General features: G+C 46.8%; 1 protein-coding gene across 1 annotated transcript in view; it reads left to right on the forward strand.

The window, feature by feature from the left end:
• LOC146813625 (vomeronasal type-2 receptor 116-like) overlaps window positions 1-19738 on the forward strand; it is a 315464-nt gene that overhangs the window by 208538 nt on the left and 87188 nt on the right. Inside the window, exon 4 of the mRNA XM_085609476.1 lies at window positions 12536-12557. Coding sequence (XP_085465602.1) covers window positions 12536-12557 — 22 coding nt within the window. The remainder of the gene's footprint in view (window positions 1-12535; window positions 12558-19738) is intronic.

The raw sequence follows: 19738 nt of genomic DNA on the forward strand, positions 1-19738 counted from the left end.
GCTTAATATAGACACAAAGATATTTGCCAAAGTGCTGGTGAATAGACTTGCCCCTTTGATGCCAACTCGTGTGGGACCAGAACAGGCTGGTTTTATACCAGGAAGCACACTTACATACAATCTGCGTACATTTTTTGGCGCAATTCAACACTCTAAACCAAATACTAAGGCCGCTGCCATTTTTCTGGATGCTGAAAAAGCATTTGACTCGGTGGAGTGGACATTTATGTTGCTGACCCTAGAGCGCTTGGCTGGGGAGTGTATTTTTTAGCCTAATCAATACTCTATATGTAAACCCCACTGCTAGGGTGCGGGTGGGAGATGTGGTCACTGCCTCCCAGACAATATCCAGAGGTACTCGACAGGGCTGCCCACCGTCCCTGCTTTTGTATGCCCTGGTAGCCGAGCCGTTGGCCTGCGCTCTGCGGGAATATCATAGCAGTAAAGGAGTGTGGTTCCCTGGATACAATCTCATCGTCTCCACCTATGCAGACGATACTCTCCTATATGTTCACGACCCAGCCAAAAATGCATCCCCCATCCTACGCGAGATAGTGAGATTTGGAGAGCTTTCCGGATTAAAAATGATTTGGAGAAAATCAGTAATATTCCCCCTTACCCCGACGACACTTCCTGAGGAATTAGACTTTCCTCTGCAATGGTCTACTGACCCGGTCCGTTATCTGGGGATCCAAATACACACAGACTCTGAGCTTGTATTCAGGGAAAACTATGGCCGCGCTATTACTAAACTTGAAGAAGACATCACAAGATCGATTCGTCTCCCCCTCTCCCTCCTGGGCAGAATATCCCTAATGAAAATGGTGGTCCTTCCCCGATTCCTTTTTCTGTTTCTCAACATCCCAATGGTTCTACTGGCACAGTTCTTCAAACACCTCAGAACATTGCAAATTAAATATACCTGGGCCAACAAACAGCCACGGGCAAGCTGGAAACTCCTCGCCCGGCAATACTCTATGGGAGGGCGGGGAGTCCCGGACCTAGATCTTTACTATCGGGCAGCCCAGGCTTCACATGCATACTTCTGCCTGCATCAGCAGCCACCTCCCCCACATCTACACATAGATCGAGATACATGGGCTCCTGCTCACTTGGCGTCTGCCCTATTCCGTGCGCCACGCAGAACCACTGCTATCCTGAATTCGATTAATGCTACCACACACGCCTGGCATAACCTCCTCAACAAGCAGGCACTTTCCATATTGTACTCCCCCATCACCCCCATAGCCTGGTGCAAGTGGATCCCGACTCTCACCTCCCCAGAAATGATAGCAGCTCTACACTCCCTGGGAATCGATACGATTGGCGATTTCTTTAGAGACGGAACAGGCAGAGACTGGACTGACCTGCTAGAGACAGATCAACCACCCCCTCTCCTCACCACATTCCACTATTTTAGAGCTGGAAGCGCGCTGCGGGACTTAGTCAGGGAACGATCTTCTTGAACCCCAGGAGGTGCTCTCCTTCTCCGCACTGGTTCGCGCAGACTCTCCTAAGAGACTAGTTTCACACATATACTCTAAGACGCAGTAACTGTGCCGCAATCAGTATGTGAAAGCCAGACTTGAATGGCAGACTGATCCGGGGCATGACTTAGATAACACTATGTGGAAATATTGTTGTGAAGCGACCAAACGCATCTCACTGAATGGCCGACATCGCCTTATACAGTTTACATTTCTGAACCGACTCTACCATGCGCCTGTACGGCTCCACAAATTTGGGCTACAGGACACTACCAACTGCGAACGATGTGGAGTGAGTGAGGCTGATTTTTTACATTAAGCGTGGCTTTTCCCCCCTAAAGCAAATTTTTGGATACAAGTCTTTGCGGAACTGCGATCAGTTATGCAACAGCCCGATCCATTACTAGCCCTCCTTGGCTACTCCAAAAGACTGCAGAAACCCATCGGATGCTTGGTGGACATGGCTCTTTTAGTCGCTAAGCGAGTACTAGCATTACATTGGTCCCGAGGTCCTCCCCACTCGCTGTCCCAATGTACTAGAGACATGATGTACTGCAATACACAAACAGAAACATATAGCGAACTACTCCCCCCTCGGAACCGACCAAAGAACTTCTGGCGCTTATACACTACCTACATCGAGACTCAGGCTAGAGATCACCCCGAAACCCCACCCCGCAGAGAGACCCCAACAGTCATAACAGACTCTGCTGACATTGGAAGGCGCACTGCTGGCCTAGGAGTCGACCATAGGGTACTAGTGTCTTAGAATTACTAAACACATTCTTTCCTTAAGTGACAATTGTATTTTGCTATTAATTTATGTCATATTTATTTGACTCTTGTTAACTGCTCGCTATTTTGGAGATAACATTGGAAATGTAATTTATTTTAGGACTCTCCTTACTTCATTTTTTGATTGTGGTATTATGATTTCTTATGGGGTTTTTGGGTCGTATGATTTTACTAAAATGAAAAAAAAAAAGAATTAAAAAAAAAATTAACATAACATAACAATTGTGGCCATCCTTTGGGAGTGTACTTTATACCATATTGAGAGCAATCAATTCATCTCATACTCAATGGCATTGGTTTGTATCTATACAACAGTCCTTGTTGTGCCAATTAAAACAGCATTTCTGGACAACTTCTGTCATCTTCTATGTACTCCAGTATCAATGTTACACTGATGCATAAGGTCACATATACAAATAGATACGTATGAACTGCAACAAAAGCTGAAATAACAAACCCCAAACAATGACCATATTTGTATAACCTATGCAAGGCGCCATGTTGGGATAAGATATAAAGTGAGCTTAGTACTTGTTGAACTAATTAATAATCTACATTCATTATCCACGAGAGAGAACGTGATATGGGTGACCTAAAACATGTGAAGGTACTAACCTTCACTTACACATAATGTATGTCCACAATATCAAAATATCAGCTACTGCTCACTTGTTGTGCGCTGTACTTGCAGATCATGCATTTGTACATACATTTAAACAGCATAAAGACTAAATTACCATAGATCTATACATAAATGTATCCTGTCTGCTCAGCGTACCAGGCCTTTGAGCCATCTTTGTATTGTGTGCTTAGAGGCCTCAGTAGTAAACACAGTTATGGAACAAAGTGACCTTCACATCCATTCATCTGAAAATATTGCCTAAAAACCTATGAGATTTGTTAGCCCTGGCATCCTTGATCTGGGTCTCCACATGACTTCCAGCCTCCAGGCCTCCTGTGTTGCCGTCAAATGTTTGTATCTGCAATTAGGGCTAATCGAAATACCAGTGCTAAAATGGTTTGTGTCTTCCCCCAAAACATGGTATATTTGCCTTTATCCAATAGACATATTTACTGTGCTTTTAAGTCCCGAGTAGAGTGGCACAACCAATGCCTAGCCCTGGTAAATCAATTGCGACTAGTGGGCCATCTGCACAAAGTGTGCCACCCACATAAGTAGCACATCAACCATGTCTCAGGCACGTCATTGCAGCCTGTCTGTGGAGTTCCAAAATGCCAGTCCAAGCTTGCAAATGAAACATTTTGATATGCACAAACATGTCTTACACCTTATCAATGTCTGAAATGTTGCATAAATACTTACACTTTGCCTGTAAGTCAAGCCTGAGTGCTCTGTGCCAATCATCCGGAGGGTGGAGGGCATGTAAATTGAGGGTTGGCCTGCACCTCACCCTGACAGTGATTAATGGTGCTGCTGAACAGGGCTCACATCCCAGTCAACCAACAACCATTTTACTCACCTTGATGAGGAGACTGCAGGTTCTGCAGAATGCGGCAGCCAGACTCTTGTTAGACGTCCCCAGAGATCAGTCTGTCGCTGAGGGAATCAAGGCACTGCACTGGCTTCCAGTCCAGCAGCGCATAGATTTTAAGGCTCTATGCCTAGTACACAAGGCGGTGTTTGGGGGGGGGAGCTAAGGAGGTTCAGAAGCTTTTTACTCCCTACTCCCTGGGTCGGGCACTCAGGTCCTCTACTCGATGCCTTCTTAAGCTAAACCGTGTCAGGAAAGCCAGATGGGGCGGCAGAGCCTTTTCGTTTCATGCCGCCAGTCTCTGGAATAAGCTTCCTGGCTCTCTGAAACTAACAGACAGTCATCACATTTTCAGAAAACTGTTAAAAACCCGGCTTTTTGATGTGACCCGGTGTTAAGATGGGGCTGTTTCTCTCTACTTACCAGCGCCAAGACGCTTCGGCATTCGTTTGCGCTTAACAAATGGCTATCCTATCCTATCCTATCCTATCAAATTGTTAGTAGCAGATAATAGAGACAGACCCTGTGCAACATATAGGCAAGCTATGTTACATAGAAAGGTAAAGGTGAGCAGGGTGCTGCTCTATAAATGCCCGCTCTGCAAATGTATCCTGGATATTTGAAACATCGCATACTTTTACTCACGCAGCAGGTGTACAGATGGAAGAACATAATAACGTTTCATGTCCTTCTTTGTGTAGCAATTCCTACTGTGCCTGACCAACCATCTAATGATGAGCATGCGAATGAGGATTCATGTGCCGACGTGGCTTCCCTAGATCACGATACCTTGTTCACCATATTAAATGATTTAGAAACACCATCACTGCAGACTGATGGCCAAACAGACTCTATGGAATCACACAGGGTGAAACAAAGCCCAGTCCTGAAAGAACAAGAGGGATGTGCAGACAGAGATCTAACCGAACATTGGAAGTGGATGAATTTGAAGAAAAATGCACAGATCACAGGATCCAGCACATGAAGCAGTGTGAGAAGGATTCTCAAACTTGCATGATGGTTTTGAGGACATGAAAGAATGTCTAATTCCAAGCGAGTCAGTGCCTGACAAAATAGAAGGTCTGCATTCCTTCTTTAGTGGTATGGACAAATCCCTTTTGGATATAAATGAAGATTTACTTTCAATTACAAATATGGATGTTAACAATCAAAAATTCCTGCAGGATCCAACTTCATCTTCCTCAAGTAGAAGTTGTGTCTTTAAACTAATTTCACAATCCAACCACATGATATCTAAACTTGTGGATACAGTGAATGGCCTGAGAGAAGATGTGAAAACAATCATAGGTTTAAATGTAAAAATGGTAAAAATTCATGTGAACATAGCTTCTGCAATTAATAGACTGAGTGCAGAACAAGCCTCTAGATTACTGACTAATTCTGTGGCTTATATACAGAGGGATATGCTGTATATTCCTGTTTGCATATGGTGGTTATTTGGGGAAGAGCCAATTCTTGAGTATTTTTCTGAAGATAAGGTGGTTATCTGTGGTTCTTATGTTGGGGAAAAAGAGTTCCATAGTTTGGCTGCTTGAACAGAAAAGGTTGTGTCACCCATGTTTTGTTCTTGTACGTACCCATGTACCAGCCGTTGAGTGGTACTACAGCTGAGCATATAAATGTGAGGAAAACAATGTGGAAAGTGCATCCAAAGATAAACACTCCAAAATGTCCAAGAATTTTCTTTATTTTTCTTTCTTTGTTCCATTTCCATAAAGCAGCCTCTAGCCAACACATGTCATTATTAAATGAGCTCCTTCAGGGCTGTAAATATCTGATCCCCCCCGGACCTGCCACACCCGGTGGGCTTAAAAAAACTAGTGAAGGAGACTGGCGTGCTGTGGATTAGCAGATCCCCTGTAAATTTGTGACAAAATAAAAAAACAAACGTTTTTGCTTCCAGGAGCAGGGTCCCTTGGGGGACCCCACCTCCAGGCCTAGGTCTGTCTTTTTTTCATTGGATTTGTACTTGGGACCGAGTCCTAACAGGGCTCCCACCACTTGCTGGTTGAGGTGGTGGCAGCCAATCAGATCTCAGTTTGAGATCTATCGATATCTGTGTAGCCTGCACATCCCCAGATATACAAAGTCTATGAGCACTAATTGCTCAAAAATTACAAACGTATGTTTCTGGGTGCCCTGGTCCCGTCACAACACCCAGTCTGCACTGGGATTGTGGGGGAAGGCTCAAGGCCTCCACAGTCCCTGCTGACTCCTTCCTCCTGCAAGAGCCAGCATTGCTTTCACACACAGGGAGCTGCTAAACATGCAGCTCCCTCTGAGTGAAAGCAATTTGTCTGTTTCCCTGCTCGCTTTCAGCAAGCAAGAGCATTTTCACTGCTCTAGCTTACTGAAAGCATAGTATTTGCTGTGGCTTGGCGGAAGCGGTTAGAGGATCCCTAGATATAGCATGTGTGGCTCCAGGAGGGGGACTTCACTGCACCCTCCTTTCCAGGGTTTCCTAGATTTTACCCTGGGGAGGTGATGGTCCCTGGGCGTGGGTGGGTCAAGCCAGCCCACAAACATCCATATTTTGAAGTACCGGGTACCCCAGGGAGGTAGCAGTCCCTGGTGTGGCACGGGGGTCCACGTGGCTCCCCCACAATCAAATTAAGAAAAGCCCTGAGAAGGTGGCAGTCCAGGAGGCTATGGGGCTCTACGCACCCCCAGCATTCAATGAAATGAAAACCCTGGGAAGGTGGAGGCTTCCTGGGTCTGCAGGGGGGGACTATGCACCCCTAGCATTGTTTTCAAATAAATCCCCGGGGAGGTAGGGTCCCTGGGGCTGAAGGAGGGGGTCTTTGCATCCTCCCACGTTAAATGAAATCAAAGCCCCAGGGAAGTGGCGGTTCCTGTGGCTGCAGGGGGGCCATGGGCACACCTGCATTAAGTTACCAATGCTTGCCCTGAGGAGGTGGTGGTGCCACGTAGGCATTGCCCGCATAATGAAAAGCAGTGCCCCCAGGATTGGGCCCAACTAGGCGATTTCTTGAAAAAAAGAGCGGGAGCTTGAGCTTCTTTTTTTTCAATTTTGTCACATATCCGCTGATTCAGCCGCTATTTCATGGCAAAATGTATTTATCCCACCAAAAATGTTTTCATCCCCAGCGGGATCCCTGTGGGACCCATCTACCAGTCCTAGGGGTCAGAGTATTTATACCCTGCCCCCCTTTCTTTCTTTTTTACATTTTCAGCAGGACTCAGCTCAATCAAGTCCCAAGATGGCTGCCAACACCTCCTAGTTGAAGTGTTGGCAGCCAATTAGACTTGAACACGGAGACTGCTGAATCAGCGGAGGATCCACATCCCCATATGTACAACTTTGGAAGTAATAAAGAAAACCCTTTGATCTTGTGCTGAGATCTGATTGGCTGCCAACACTTCAACCAGGAAATGTTGGCAGGCATCTTGGGACACAGCTTAAAGCTGAGTTCCACAAAAATATCATAAAAAAAGAGAAGGGGGCAGGGTAGGAATAGGAATAACCTGACTCCCTAGGCTCCTCTTGGAAAAAACCATTTCTGATAATGGGGTAACCCTGTGTCCCTCAGAACTTGGGTGTTGATAAAATAATCTACAGCTGGTTCTGTTGGGTGGCTCAATTGCTTAGCGTTTAGTAATCAATACAACACAAGAAGGATAATTTTACCAATGTCAAATTCAACAATACTACTATGTTTTGAGGAGCTAATACATTTTAGCAAATACAATAAAACACAACAGAACCACTATAACATTAGTTCAGCAGCAGTATTTTACTCTTTTACCAAGAAGAATTGTAAATGGCTGTCACATGAACATTTTTTCTTTTATCAGAGAAATGGAAACGGTGGGGCCGATTCACAGAACTAACTTAAGACAAAATCCTAAACTTACTACTTTTGGTATTCACAGAAGTTAGGATTTTGTCTTAAGTTTGTCTTAAGACAGTCTTAAGAAAGACTTAAGACAGTCTTAAGACAGACTTAAGACAGTCTTAAGACAGACTTAAGACAAACTTAAGACAGACTTAAGACAGACTTAAGACAAATTTAAGACAAAATCCTAACTTAAGTCTGTCTTAAGTCTGTCTTAAGTCTGTCTTAAGTCTGTCTTAAGACTGTCTTAAGTCTGTCTTAACACAGTCTTAAGTCTGTCTTAAGTTTGTCTTAAGACAAACTTAAGACAAAACCCTAACTTCTGTGAATACCAAAAGTAGTAAGTTTAGGATTTTGTCTTAAGTTAGTTCTGTGAATCGGGCCCGGTAAATCTTGTGAGTCAAGTGCTATATAGTGACAACGTGGCGTCATGAGAGAGATATATACATAACACATACAAATAACATAAATAATTCCTTTTGAGCAAAATGGTTCTGTCCTTTCATATGTTTGTATCCCATGCGTTCCTATAGCCCTACGCGATTTCTAAAGGATTGGGTCAAGGACACTACTGGACATGAACAGAAAAAGCATTGCCGTTTCGACCCAGAGGTATGCGCAGTTCAACATGTGTCACAGCCGGTCTTCTTCAGGACTGAAGATGCAGATGTGGACAGACTATGAAGTTTAAGTTAAGTAAACATGAGTCAGGTGGTTTCTGATGTGAGAAGCCTCAACTACTGAGAGCCTCAATTGGTAAAGGACTGACCAAGAAATTACTGTAGTGAGTATCGAACATCAGAGTTTCCGATACTAAGATGGCATCATAAACTGCTTCCTTTGAATAATGCGGTCATGAAGACTGGCATATTGATTTGGTGTCCACCTTCTGGTTAAAATCTGGGATTTAAGGTGTTTCAAGCAATTAATTAGACTATTTAATGGAGCATATATGTAATACGGTCAATGAGGCGCAAGGCCTACCTTAAGCGTGTAGTTTCTAGCAAGAGAGGCATAGATGAGTAAGAGTCTACCATCCGGTTGGAATCTATAATTAAGAAAAAACGGAAACGTTGTTTGGAAAATTGTATCACCACATGGTGTCAAGGACAATCTACACACTATACTGGTATGTATCTTACCTTTCAGAAGATGTGAAGAGCCGTATTTGTATTTTAAGAAAGATATTCAATATCTGGTTAAGAAATCCACTAATCGGTTGTAATCTAGAATTTAAAAAAATGTGGAGTGACTGGAAAGGAAAGCCTCACAAAGCTCTGCAAATTTACTGAAAAGCACTCAAAAGGCACAAGCCGCAAGCTACGTCTGTCTCCTACCTTAGCCAATCAATGAATGCAGGAACTTCCTGGCCACCGATGTGCGTGGCCGGAGATGCCGCTATATGTCAGATGGAAGCTGAGCGAGCTGGCATGTCAGGCTCGCATCAGCTGTTGGAGGCGTTTGATGTGTGGCATCCTCTGCGTGCACGCTGCGGTGCAGCAGCTCTGTATAGGCACAAGAATGGCCGCTTAGCAAAATAACAGGGAAAGGTGATTTTATCACAGATTGTAATTAAAAGCTGATACGATGATTGTATATTTAAAAACTAAACATTATCAGCATGCCCTGAATTTTCACTACAAAACATACAGGGACGCTATACTTATGAAATAGAATTAAAAAAACATTAGAAATTCCCTGAAAAAAAAAAGATTACAGGAATGTTAAAGTTAGGAATTATCATTTAAAAAACACTCAGAAATTCACTGAAAAAAACAAAGGATACAGGGTTGTTAAAGTTAGGCTGACATTTCACTCGTACAAAACCAGAGAAATTCAGCGGTTATAGTTAGCTGAGCTAACTATAGCTCATACCAAGGGCAATGCCCTGATGATGATGTCACATATTACATCACTGGTAGTGACATCACTGATGGCATCCCTGATGGCCATAACTGACCGATGCGAAGAAATTGCTAACTTCTTCTCCCACAAAATAGCCATAATAGACCAATCCTTCCTTGCATCTCAGATCCCTCCGTATCCCCTATCTATCGCTGACTCTACTACTCAACCTCCCTCCTTATTAACTCCCCCCGACTCCTCCTTCCTCCTTCCTGCCACTACCCCTCTGGTTACCAGCCTTTCTAACTCACAGCCTAAAAACAACACCCCCTGGTACAATTTCCACCCGTAACAGAGCTTGAAGTCACTAACATAATCTCCAAACTTAAACCGTCCTCACACACCGAACGGCCCTCTCCCTGCTAACCTTGTCCAGTAGCTTAAGCACATCACTGCTCCTTATTGGACCTCTATCATCAACTCCTCCCTTACCTTTGGAATGTGTCCCTCCCTCCCTCCAACTTTGACAAATCACTCCCATTCTGAAAAATCCAAATGCTGACCGCAAAGACCTTAATAATCTCCGCCCGATCTCCGAACTCCCCCTCCTTTCCAAAGCACTTGAAAAATGTGCCCTTCTTCAACTGGACAAGCACATTGACACCTTTAACATGCTTGACTTTTTACAAAATGGCTTCTGAAAAAGGCTGCAGTACAGAAACTGCCGTACTAAATATTGTAGATGACATCCATCACTCTCTAGATAATGGCGAGACCTGCCTACTCATTCTCCTCGTTCTCTCTGCAGCATTTGATACTTTTAACCACCCTTTCTTACTTAAGGCGCTTAAAGTTCGATTTGGCCTTGATGGCCCGGTACTTAAATGGTTCTCTTTTGTCCTCCAACACAGAACACAACAAATCAAAATCTACAACTGCCCCTCTAACCCAACACCCGTCTCCCTCGGTGTCCCCCAGGGTTCTATTCTCTCTCCCTCTCTCTTTAACCTCTTTATGGGACCCCTTACCCTCATTCTAAAACAAGCTGGTATCAACTACCACCTCTATGCCGACGACACCCAACTTTACTATAAGATCAGATCCCACTCCGATGTTCTACACCTTAACAACACCCTGTCTAAACTCCAATCCTGGTACCACTACATCCATCTCAAACTCAACCCTAAAAAAACAGAAATCATTCTCTTCTCTCCGGAAAACAACCCTCTTCCTATCCAAACATGGATCTCTGACCTTAATGCCCTCAATTGACCGCTCACCTTATCAAACTCAGTAAAATTACTTGGCATCACCATTGACAATAGCCTAACCCTCTAGGCCCATATGAAAAACTCGGCCAAAGGAGCATTCTTCACTCTACGCCATATCAATAAAATCAAACCCTTCATTCCGTCTAAATCGGTGGTCCAATCGCTTGTCCTCTCGTGAATTGACTATGGTAACGCTATCCTCTCCGGAACCCCAAAAGTTCACCTAGCCCCACTCAAATCTGTGCTAAACCTAGCGGCCAGGCTAATCACCGACTGCAAACAGTTTGACTAAATCTCCCCAGCCCTTAAGGTCCTTAAGTGGCTGCCCATCGAAGGCAGATCCACCTACAAGATGGCATGCATTACTGTTAGAAATGGGGGTCTCTAGTTGGCAATGGCTGGCCACTGTCCAAGTAGGGACCCTTCTTCCTAAGTCAGAGTAAGCGGGCTTCACCCTTTGACAACCCCTGCTCAACCCTGTGGTAACGTAGCACGAGCAGCTAGGCTTATCTCAGAGGCAGTGTGTGAAGCATTTATGACCATACACAGTAACACAGTGAAGAACACTACAAAGGGACAACACACAAGTAATTATAAAAAATAAGAATCTTTATATATAGACTTAACACAAGACCAATAACAGTAAAAAGCCACAATACCAGAAAATAGGGTTACTCATGAAAGGTTCCAAAAATAGTTCAAAGTGTGCAAAGAGGAGTTCTGTTCAAGGCAGTGGTCTCTGCGACCCTTTTACTCACAACATACCTGGATTCTATAGCAAAGCAACCAAAATGTCGCTAAGGAGCTGTAGCGATGATTTTCCTCACACGTGACCAGCGATGCGCTGAATCCTTGCCCAAAGGGAGAAAGATGTGCTGATCTGTGTGTAGGACAAAGCGACAAACTTCTACACGCTAAGCCGGCGATGAGTTGAAATCCTTGCCGCGAAGGGAGGATGATGCGCCGAGCCTGTTGCGTGTGCAATCTTGTTGCGATGAAAAGAAATGGCGCTCCACGAGGGAGCGATGATCCTTGGAAAATGGCGGGCGCTCGGCGTCCGAGCTGCGATGTCGTGAAGCGATGAACTCGATGCGATGATCTTTGGTTAGCGAGCACTTTGAGGCCCTCAAACATGCGATGCGATAATCTTCGGGTTAACGAGCATTTGACAGCCTGCAAACGTGTGATGCGATGATCTCTGGAAGCGAGCACTCAGCGGCAGCAGCGCAAGGATTTTTCTTACGCTCTTCAGCTGCGGCGGCTCGCAAACGGGCGTTAGCGATGATTTTCAGTACTCTCATCTCTGTAGTAGAACTAGAGGCCCTGGAACTCACAGGAGCCTCACCTGCAGATAGAAATCCTCGCTGGGAGGAAACAGGAGGCTGGTGGGGGAGTCTGATGTGCCTGAGACTCCAGCAGGAGGCTAGCTCTCTTCTAGCCCTTGGGTGATTGCTGTAGCAAAATTAAAGTTCCTTCAAAGTCCTTTTCCTCTTCTTCCAAGTCCAGTAGTAACCACTGCAGGCCAGTCCAAGAAACAGCACACAAGCACAAGGACTGTCCTCTCCTGCAGATTCCTTCAGTTACACGGACAGAGGTTCTTCTTGTTGTCCAGGAGCAATACAAATTGTAGGGGTTTCAGCACAGATATTTATACCCCAAAAGTCTTTGTTCTCAGAAGCTACAAGTCACTGAGCCCAGCCAGAACCAGTTCTGCCCATCCCTGGAGCACTCTGTTTACCAGGCTGCATCCTTTCTTTCAGAAAGAGGGGGTCTGCCATCAGAAGCACAGTGGGAGGTGGAGCCAGCATTCACCTTGCCAGGCACAGCCCTATTCCGGTCCAGGAGCTACCCCTCCCCATACTTCAATGCAGATCTCTCTATTCAACCCAGGTCTGTCTCAGCCTGCCCTATCCCTCCAAAAGCAGACAGCCAATACACATAACAGCAGAGCACACTGGAAGGCTTAGGCAAGAAAATACCTACTTTCTAAAAGTGGTATTTTCAAACACAGAATATAAAAATAAACTTCACTAAAAGATGTATTTTAATATTCTGAGCTCAGGCATACTAAGTTTGCTGTTCTACCATGTTCTTTGGGTCAGTTAGGGCTATAGGATGTAATAGCCAAACCTCCCATTCTGGCCTATGGAGCACAGGTAGCCTTACAGTAGTGAAAAACGCAATTGGGTGTAATTCACTACCAGGACATGCTACACACATCAGAGCATGTCCTACCTTACACATACAATGCACCCTACCATAGGGGTGGCTTACATGATGCCAAGGGAAGGTTCAGGGGCTGGGAAGTGGGTGCACTTCACAGGCAAGATGGCAGTTCTAGACTGCACACAGACACTGCAGTGGCAGGTCTGAGACTCACTTTACAAGCTGCTTCTGTGGGTGGCGCAAACCAGAGCTGCAGGCCCACCAGCAGCATTTGGTTTACCAGCCCTGGGCACACACAGGCCACGCTACCAGGGACTAACAGGAAAACCAAATAAGCCAATCATGGATATACCAATTCACATGTCATCTTTACACAGGGAGCATTCGCGCTGTGGCACTGAATGGCAGTGGCACAGCGCCCACAGCATCTATTACCAGCAAAAACAGAGGAGACAACAGCGAAAAATGAAAGGGAGACCCACGCCAATGGTGCCAGGTCTAACAATTACGCACAAAGCCCTTCACCAAAAGGCCCAGCTGTATTTCACTGATAAACTCAACAAAGCAGGCTGCGCCCGACCATTGAGAGGCACTAAGGCTCTCCTCCTTGTCCCATCCCTGACAAAAAAGAAAGCCACACAATCTCGCTCGTTCTCTGGATATGCCCCCAGCATCTGGAACGCCCTCACTAAAGACCTGCGCTGTAACCCCTCCTACATCAGCCTTAAAAAAGACCTCAAACTACACTTGCTCAAGAAATATTGGTGTCCATAATTCTTTCTTTTCCCCACTTTTTCCTACTCTCTCCCTATCCCCTCCTTTTCCCTCCCCGCCTTCCCCTTTTCTTTCCCTCTTCCTTCCATACTTCCTCCCTTTAATTACTACCTCCCCTTCCTTTGTGTATTTTTCTCTACCCCTATTCACGCCTCCCCTCCCTCCACCCTCCTACCACCTAGCCTCTCTCCATCTCGACAACAGCGAAAAATGGAAGGGAGACCCACGCCAATGGTGCCAGGTCTAACATGCGTCCCCTCCAGCTGAAATGTGGGGAAAACTACCCATCCCCTTGGTTCTCATCACTAAGGCAGAAAAATCTGGACAGACCATCAGCATTGGCGTGTTCTGTACCAGGGCGATGTTCCACCGTGAAGTCCATACCCTGTAAGGAAATGGACTACCTCAACAACTTGGGATTCTCACCCCTCATCTGCAGCAACCATCTGAGGGGCCTGTGGTCTGTCTGAACCCGGAAGCGAGTCCCAAACAGGTATGGTCTCAACTTCTTCAGTGCCCAGACCACAGCAAATGCCTCACACTCAATTGCACTGCACCTCTGTTCCCGTGGAAGTAGCCTCCTACTGATGAAGGCCACAGGTTGGTCTAGCCCCTTGTCATTCATCTGTGACAGAACAGCCCCCACCCCATGCTCTGAAGCTTCTGTCTGGACAATAAGTTCCTTAGCAAAATTGGGCGCCTGGATTAGGGGTGCTGTACACATGTCAGTCTTGGGGGCATCAAAAGCTTTCTGACAGGTGTCAGTCCAGTTCTTAATCTTTGGCCGCTTCTTGGAAGTCAGCTCAGTCAAGGGCGCAACAATGTTGCCATACCCCTTGACAAACCTCCTGTAGGAACCCGTGAGTCCTAAGAAGGCCCTCACCTGGGTCTGGGTCCTTGGGGGCTCCCAAGCCAGGATGGTTTCATTCTTGGGCTGCAGGGGTGCCACCTGGCCACTTCCCACCTGGTGTCCCAAGAACACCACAGAACCCTGCCCAATCTGGCACTTACTGGCCTTGATTGTGAGGCCTGCTCTGCGCAGTGCCATCAACACTTCCCAGAGGTGGCGCAAGTGGTCCTCCCAGGAGGAACTAAACACTGCAATGTCATCCAGGTGGGCGGCACTGAAATACTCCAGCCCAACCAACACCTGGTTGACCAACCTCTGAAAAGTGGCGGGGCATTCTTCATCCCAAAGGGCATCGCACAGAACTGGTGGTGCCCATCTGGTGTGGAGAATGCTGACCTCTCCTTTGTCCCATCAGTTAAGGTGATCTGCCAGTACCCAGACGTTAGATCAAAGATGCTGAGGTACCGTGCAGCCCCTAACCGATCTATGAGCTCATCAGCTCAGGGGATGGGGTGCGCGTCGGTCTTCGTGACCGCATTGAGACCTCGGTAGTCCACACAGCACCTACGTTCAAGAGTGTCACCAGGCGCTGCAGCTTTTGGTACCAAGACCACGGGCTGGACTAAGGACTGCTAGAGGACTCAATCACCCCTAGGGCAAACATTTTGGAGACTTCCTCCTTAATGCAGGCCCTTACCATGTCAGTCACTCTGTAAGCCTTGTGCTTGACAGGAGGACTGTCCCCGGTGTCTAACTCATGGACGCACCAATCAGTGACACCAGGCACCAGGGTAAACAAATCAGGAAATTGCCCCAACAGCTGGTGACAATCTTTCTGCTGCTCAGTGGTCAGTGTGGTGGAGAGGACCACACCCTCCACTGACCCATCCTTCTCTCCCACACACAGGAGGTCAGGAAGAGGCTCACTCTCCTCCTCCATCCCAGCATCTGTGGCAAGAAGCATGCCCACTTCAGACCTCTCAAAGTGGGGCTTCAGGCGGTTCACATGCAGGACACACTGGGGGTTCCTGGGAGACAAAGTCCACCAAGTAGGTAACTGGACTTTTGCGCTCCACCACCTCAAATGGACCGGTCCACTTATCTTGGAGCGCACAAGGCTCCACTGGGGCTAGTACCCAAACCTTCTGACCAGGTTGAAACTCGACCAGAGTGGCATTCTGGTCGTGCCAATGTTTCATCTCCTCCTGGCTGGCTTCCAGATTTGCCTCAGCAATTTTTCTGAAACGCCGAGTCTGGTTCCTGAAGGCCAACATGTAGCTAAATACATCTTGGGGAGGTTTCCTGGGAGATTGCTCCCACCCTTCCTTGACCAGACTCAGAGGCCCTCTTACTGGATGGTCATAGAGCAGTTCAAAGGGACTGAACCCTAAGGACTTCTGTGTCACCTCATGGTATGCAAACAACAGGCATGGCAAGAGGATGTCCCACTTACGCCTCAGGGGCACTTCTAGGCCCATGATCATGCCCTTCAAGGTCCGGTTGAACCTTTCAACCAGACCATTACTTTGGGGGTGGTAAGGAGTGGTGAACTTATAAGTTACCCCACACTCCTTCCACAGAGACTTCATATACTGGGAGATGAAGTTGGTTCCCCTGTCAGACACCACCTCTCTGGGGAACCCCACGTGGGAGAAGATCCCCATCAGTGAACGTCCCACCACGGGGGCCGCCACTGTCCTGAGCGGGATGGCTTCAGGGTACCGGGTGGCATGGTCCGCCAAGACCAGGATGTACCTGTTGCCCATGGCTGTCTTGGTGTCCAGAGGCCCCACAATGTCAATGCCCACTTGCTTGAATGGGGTACTAACAACTGGAAAGGGCTGGAGTGGGGCTTTGATCTTCCCCCCACTCTTCCAACTTGCCTGGCAAGTCTCACAGTTTTTGCAATAAGTATCTGAGCTCTTGCGCATCTGAGGCCAATAAAAGTGGGTTGCCAGACTCTCAAAGGTCTTGGTCTGCCCCAGATGTCCTGCCAATGGAATGTCATGAGCCAAACCCAGTAGGAAGGCTCTGAAGCACTCGGGTACCACCAGCACATGAGCTGACCCCAGCTCAGCAGCCTTAGGCTTGCTATACAGGAGACTGTTTTCCCAATAAATCAGATGTGAACCAGACATGTCACCTGCTGCCTGGGCTGCAGCCTGTCGCCGCATACCCTCAAGAGAAGGGCAAACTCTTTGCTGCTCACAAAACTCCTCCCTGGTGGGCCCTCCTTCCTGCTGCCAATGGGTCAGCTCAGACAGGTCTCCCAGGTTGGCACTTTGCTCCCCGGTAGGCTCCGGGGCATCCCCCTCAGGGTCTGCTCCCTCCTGGGCCATGGGAACCAAGGGGGCCAGCTTCCCGCGTCACCTGCTCCTTCTCTCTAAGGCAGGGACCCGGGCCATACTCTCAGGCTCCAGATCTTTCTCAACACCCTCCTTGGCTGTCATGGACCGAGTGGTAGCGCACGCCCACTCAGGCAGACCCAACATTTCCAAGTGAGATTTCCACTCCACCGTAGTCCACGGGGAGTTCTCTAAATGATTGCCCAACAGACAGTCTACAGGCATGGCGGGCCTCACAGCCACCTGAAGAGTTCCTGAGACCCCCCTCACTCAAAGGGAACCCGAGCCACCTCACATTGGCTCTCTGAGTTGTCTGCGTACACTACTGGGTAGAATGCATGGGGGACAACCTGCTCTTTGGACACCAACCGGGCGCTGACAGCAGTTACACTGGCTCCTGTGTCCCTTAAAGCCTCCACTCTATGGCCATTGATGGTCACCCACTGCCTGTACTTTTTAGTGTTATTAGGCAGTGCAGGCTTAGGGACCATCTCAAAGTCTCCTAATGAGACAAGGGTCAATTCTACGGGATCCCACCCACCTTGGGCACCCATCTCCTCTCCTCCCAGGGCTACACTAGCAAGCTGGCGGGGTGTTGCACGGGGTGGTGCAGGAGCATCCCTTTGAGGACACTGTGGATCAAATTATCTGTGGCCCACTTGACCACACTTAAAACAAGTAAGGGGCCCCCTCTGAACAGGCCTACCTGTTGGGGGCACTGGCTTCTTATCTTGGGGAGGCTGGGATACCACTGCTTGGTTCCCTTGGGAATTACTTTGGGGCCCTCTGTGGAACTCCCTTGGTTTACTCCTGTCTCGCCACCTCTCTGCTGGGGACCCTGCCCACCTTTGGCGAAGTCTCCCACTGGACCCTTGCGAACCCGGGTGCTCACCCAGCAGTCCGCCTCCTCAGCAAGCTTCCTAGGGTTAGTTAGCTTGCAATCAATCAGGTGCTGGCGTAGCTCAGGAAAACAGTTGCTAGATAAATGCTCCCATGCAATCAAATCATAAAGCTGCTCAAAAGTTTCTACTTTGCTACCTTTTACCCAGCGCTCCATTGCTCTGCAAAAAAAAGACACATATTCAACCCACGTGGTACCCTCTAGCTTCTTGCAGGTTCTAAATCTCTGCCTGTACCATAGCGGGTAATCAAAGCTTCTTTCATGTGGGCATAAACCATTCTACTTTCTGGGGGCAGGTCCAACAAGGTATCCCTCCCCTCACTCACAAAGCGTCCCCACAACCCCGCTCCCCAATCCTTGTCAGGGACCCGGTGGGACACCATAGCTAATTCATAAGCGGCAAACCATTGCCCAATATCTTCACTTTTATGGAAATCCTTAATAACCTCCTTAGGTATATACACTCTACTTTCAGTATGTACTACTGGCATGCTTCCACCAGAGGGGGAGATCTCTATGCTCTTTGCTTTAATCTCCAACTCCCTCAAAATTCTCTCATGCTCAAGTTTCACTTTCATAATTTCAAATTCCAACTTCTTATTCTCTAGGTCCCTCTAACCATCCATTTTAAGCTTAGCCATCTCCATATTATGCCGCCTATCTCTCTCCCTGTCCTCCATCTCTTCTGGAGTTAGACCCCTTGAGGACACACTAGTGCCCGGGCTGGAAACTGCTTTATCTCCCACCAAATCTACCACTTCATCCTGCTGCTCTCCTGCATTCTCTTCCCCCTCCACAGGCTCTCCCATATTCCTAGGGGCATCCCTGGCTTCTAGCCAGGCCTTCAGCACATTGTAATACTCTTCCCTCTTAGTGAGACCTGTGATAGGGACTGTGAAGCGTTTGCAAAAATGATTGATCTGCTTGGAAGTGTAGGAGTCTATTTTCTCATCTTCCCAGGAGAGATCCTCAGAGGCATTGGATCTGGGCTTGCTCATTGTAGCAATAACTGGCAATATCAGTCAAAAATAGAATCAAAAAACCTCAAAAACCTATGTGGTTATGTTATGGTCTGCACTCACTAGTAGTGTACACTATAATTACTGTATGCGATCATAAATGCAAGTCCAGATCCTCACCGCTGACCACCAATGTTACAATTAGGGGTCTCTAGTTGGCAATAGCTGGCCACTGTCCAAGTAGAGACCTTTCTTCCTAAGTCAGAGTAAGCGGGCTACACCCTTTGATAACCCCTGCTCAACCCTGTGGGAACGTAGCACGAGCATCTAGGCTTATCTCAGAGGCAGTGTGTGAAGCATTTATGACCATACACAGTAATATAATGAGGAACACTACAGATGGACACCACTCAAGTAGTTATACAAAATAGGTATATTTATATAGACTTAATCACTGTATTTAGACACCTATTTACCCATGTCTTCTTCCATTAATCTTTAGCTATACATATATTACAAATATTTATTTTTCAGAAAGACACATACGTAATCAGTGATGCAATATCTGACGTCATCAGCAGAGGATTGCGGTCGCGTGAGTTATAGTTGCCTGCACTAATTATAACGGGGGAATTTCATTGGTTTTTTACAAGGGAAATGTCCAGCTAACTATAACAAGTGTGAAACCTATGGTTTTTTCAGTGAATATATATATATATATATTCACTGAAAAAACCATAGGTTTCACACATGTTATAGTTAACTGGACATTTCACTCATAAAAAACCAATGAAATTCCCCCGTTATAGTTAGTGCAGGCAACTATAACTCACGCGACCGCAATCCTCTGCTGATGATGTCAGATATTACATCACTGTATTTAGACACTTATTTACCCATGTCTTCTTCCATTAATCTTTAGGTATACATATATTACAAATATTTATTTTTCATAAAGACACATATGTCATCAG

This window comes from Triturus cristatus, chromosome 6, assembly GCF_964204655.1.
Source record: "Triturus cristatus chromosome 6, aTriCri1.1, whole genome shotgun sequence".
NCBI lineage: Eukaryota > Metazoa > Chordata > Amphibia > Caudata > Salamandridae > Triturus > Triturus cristatus.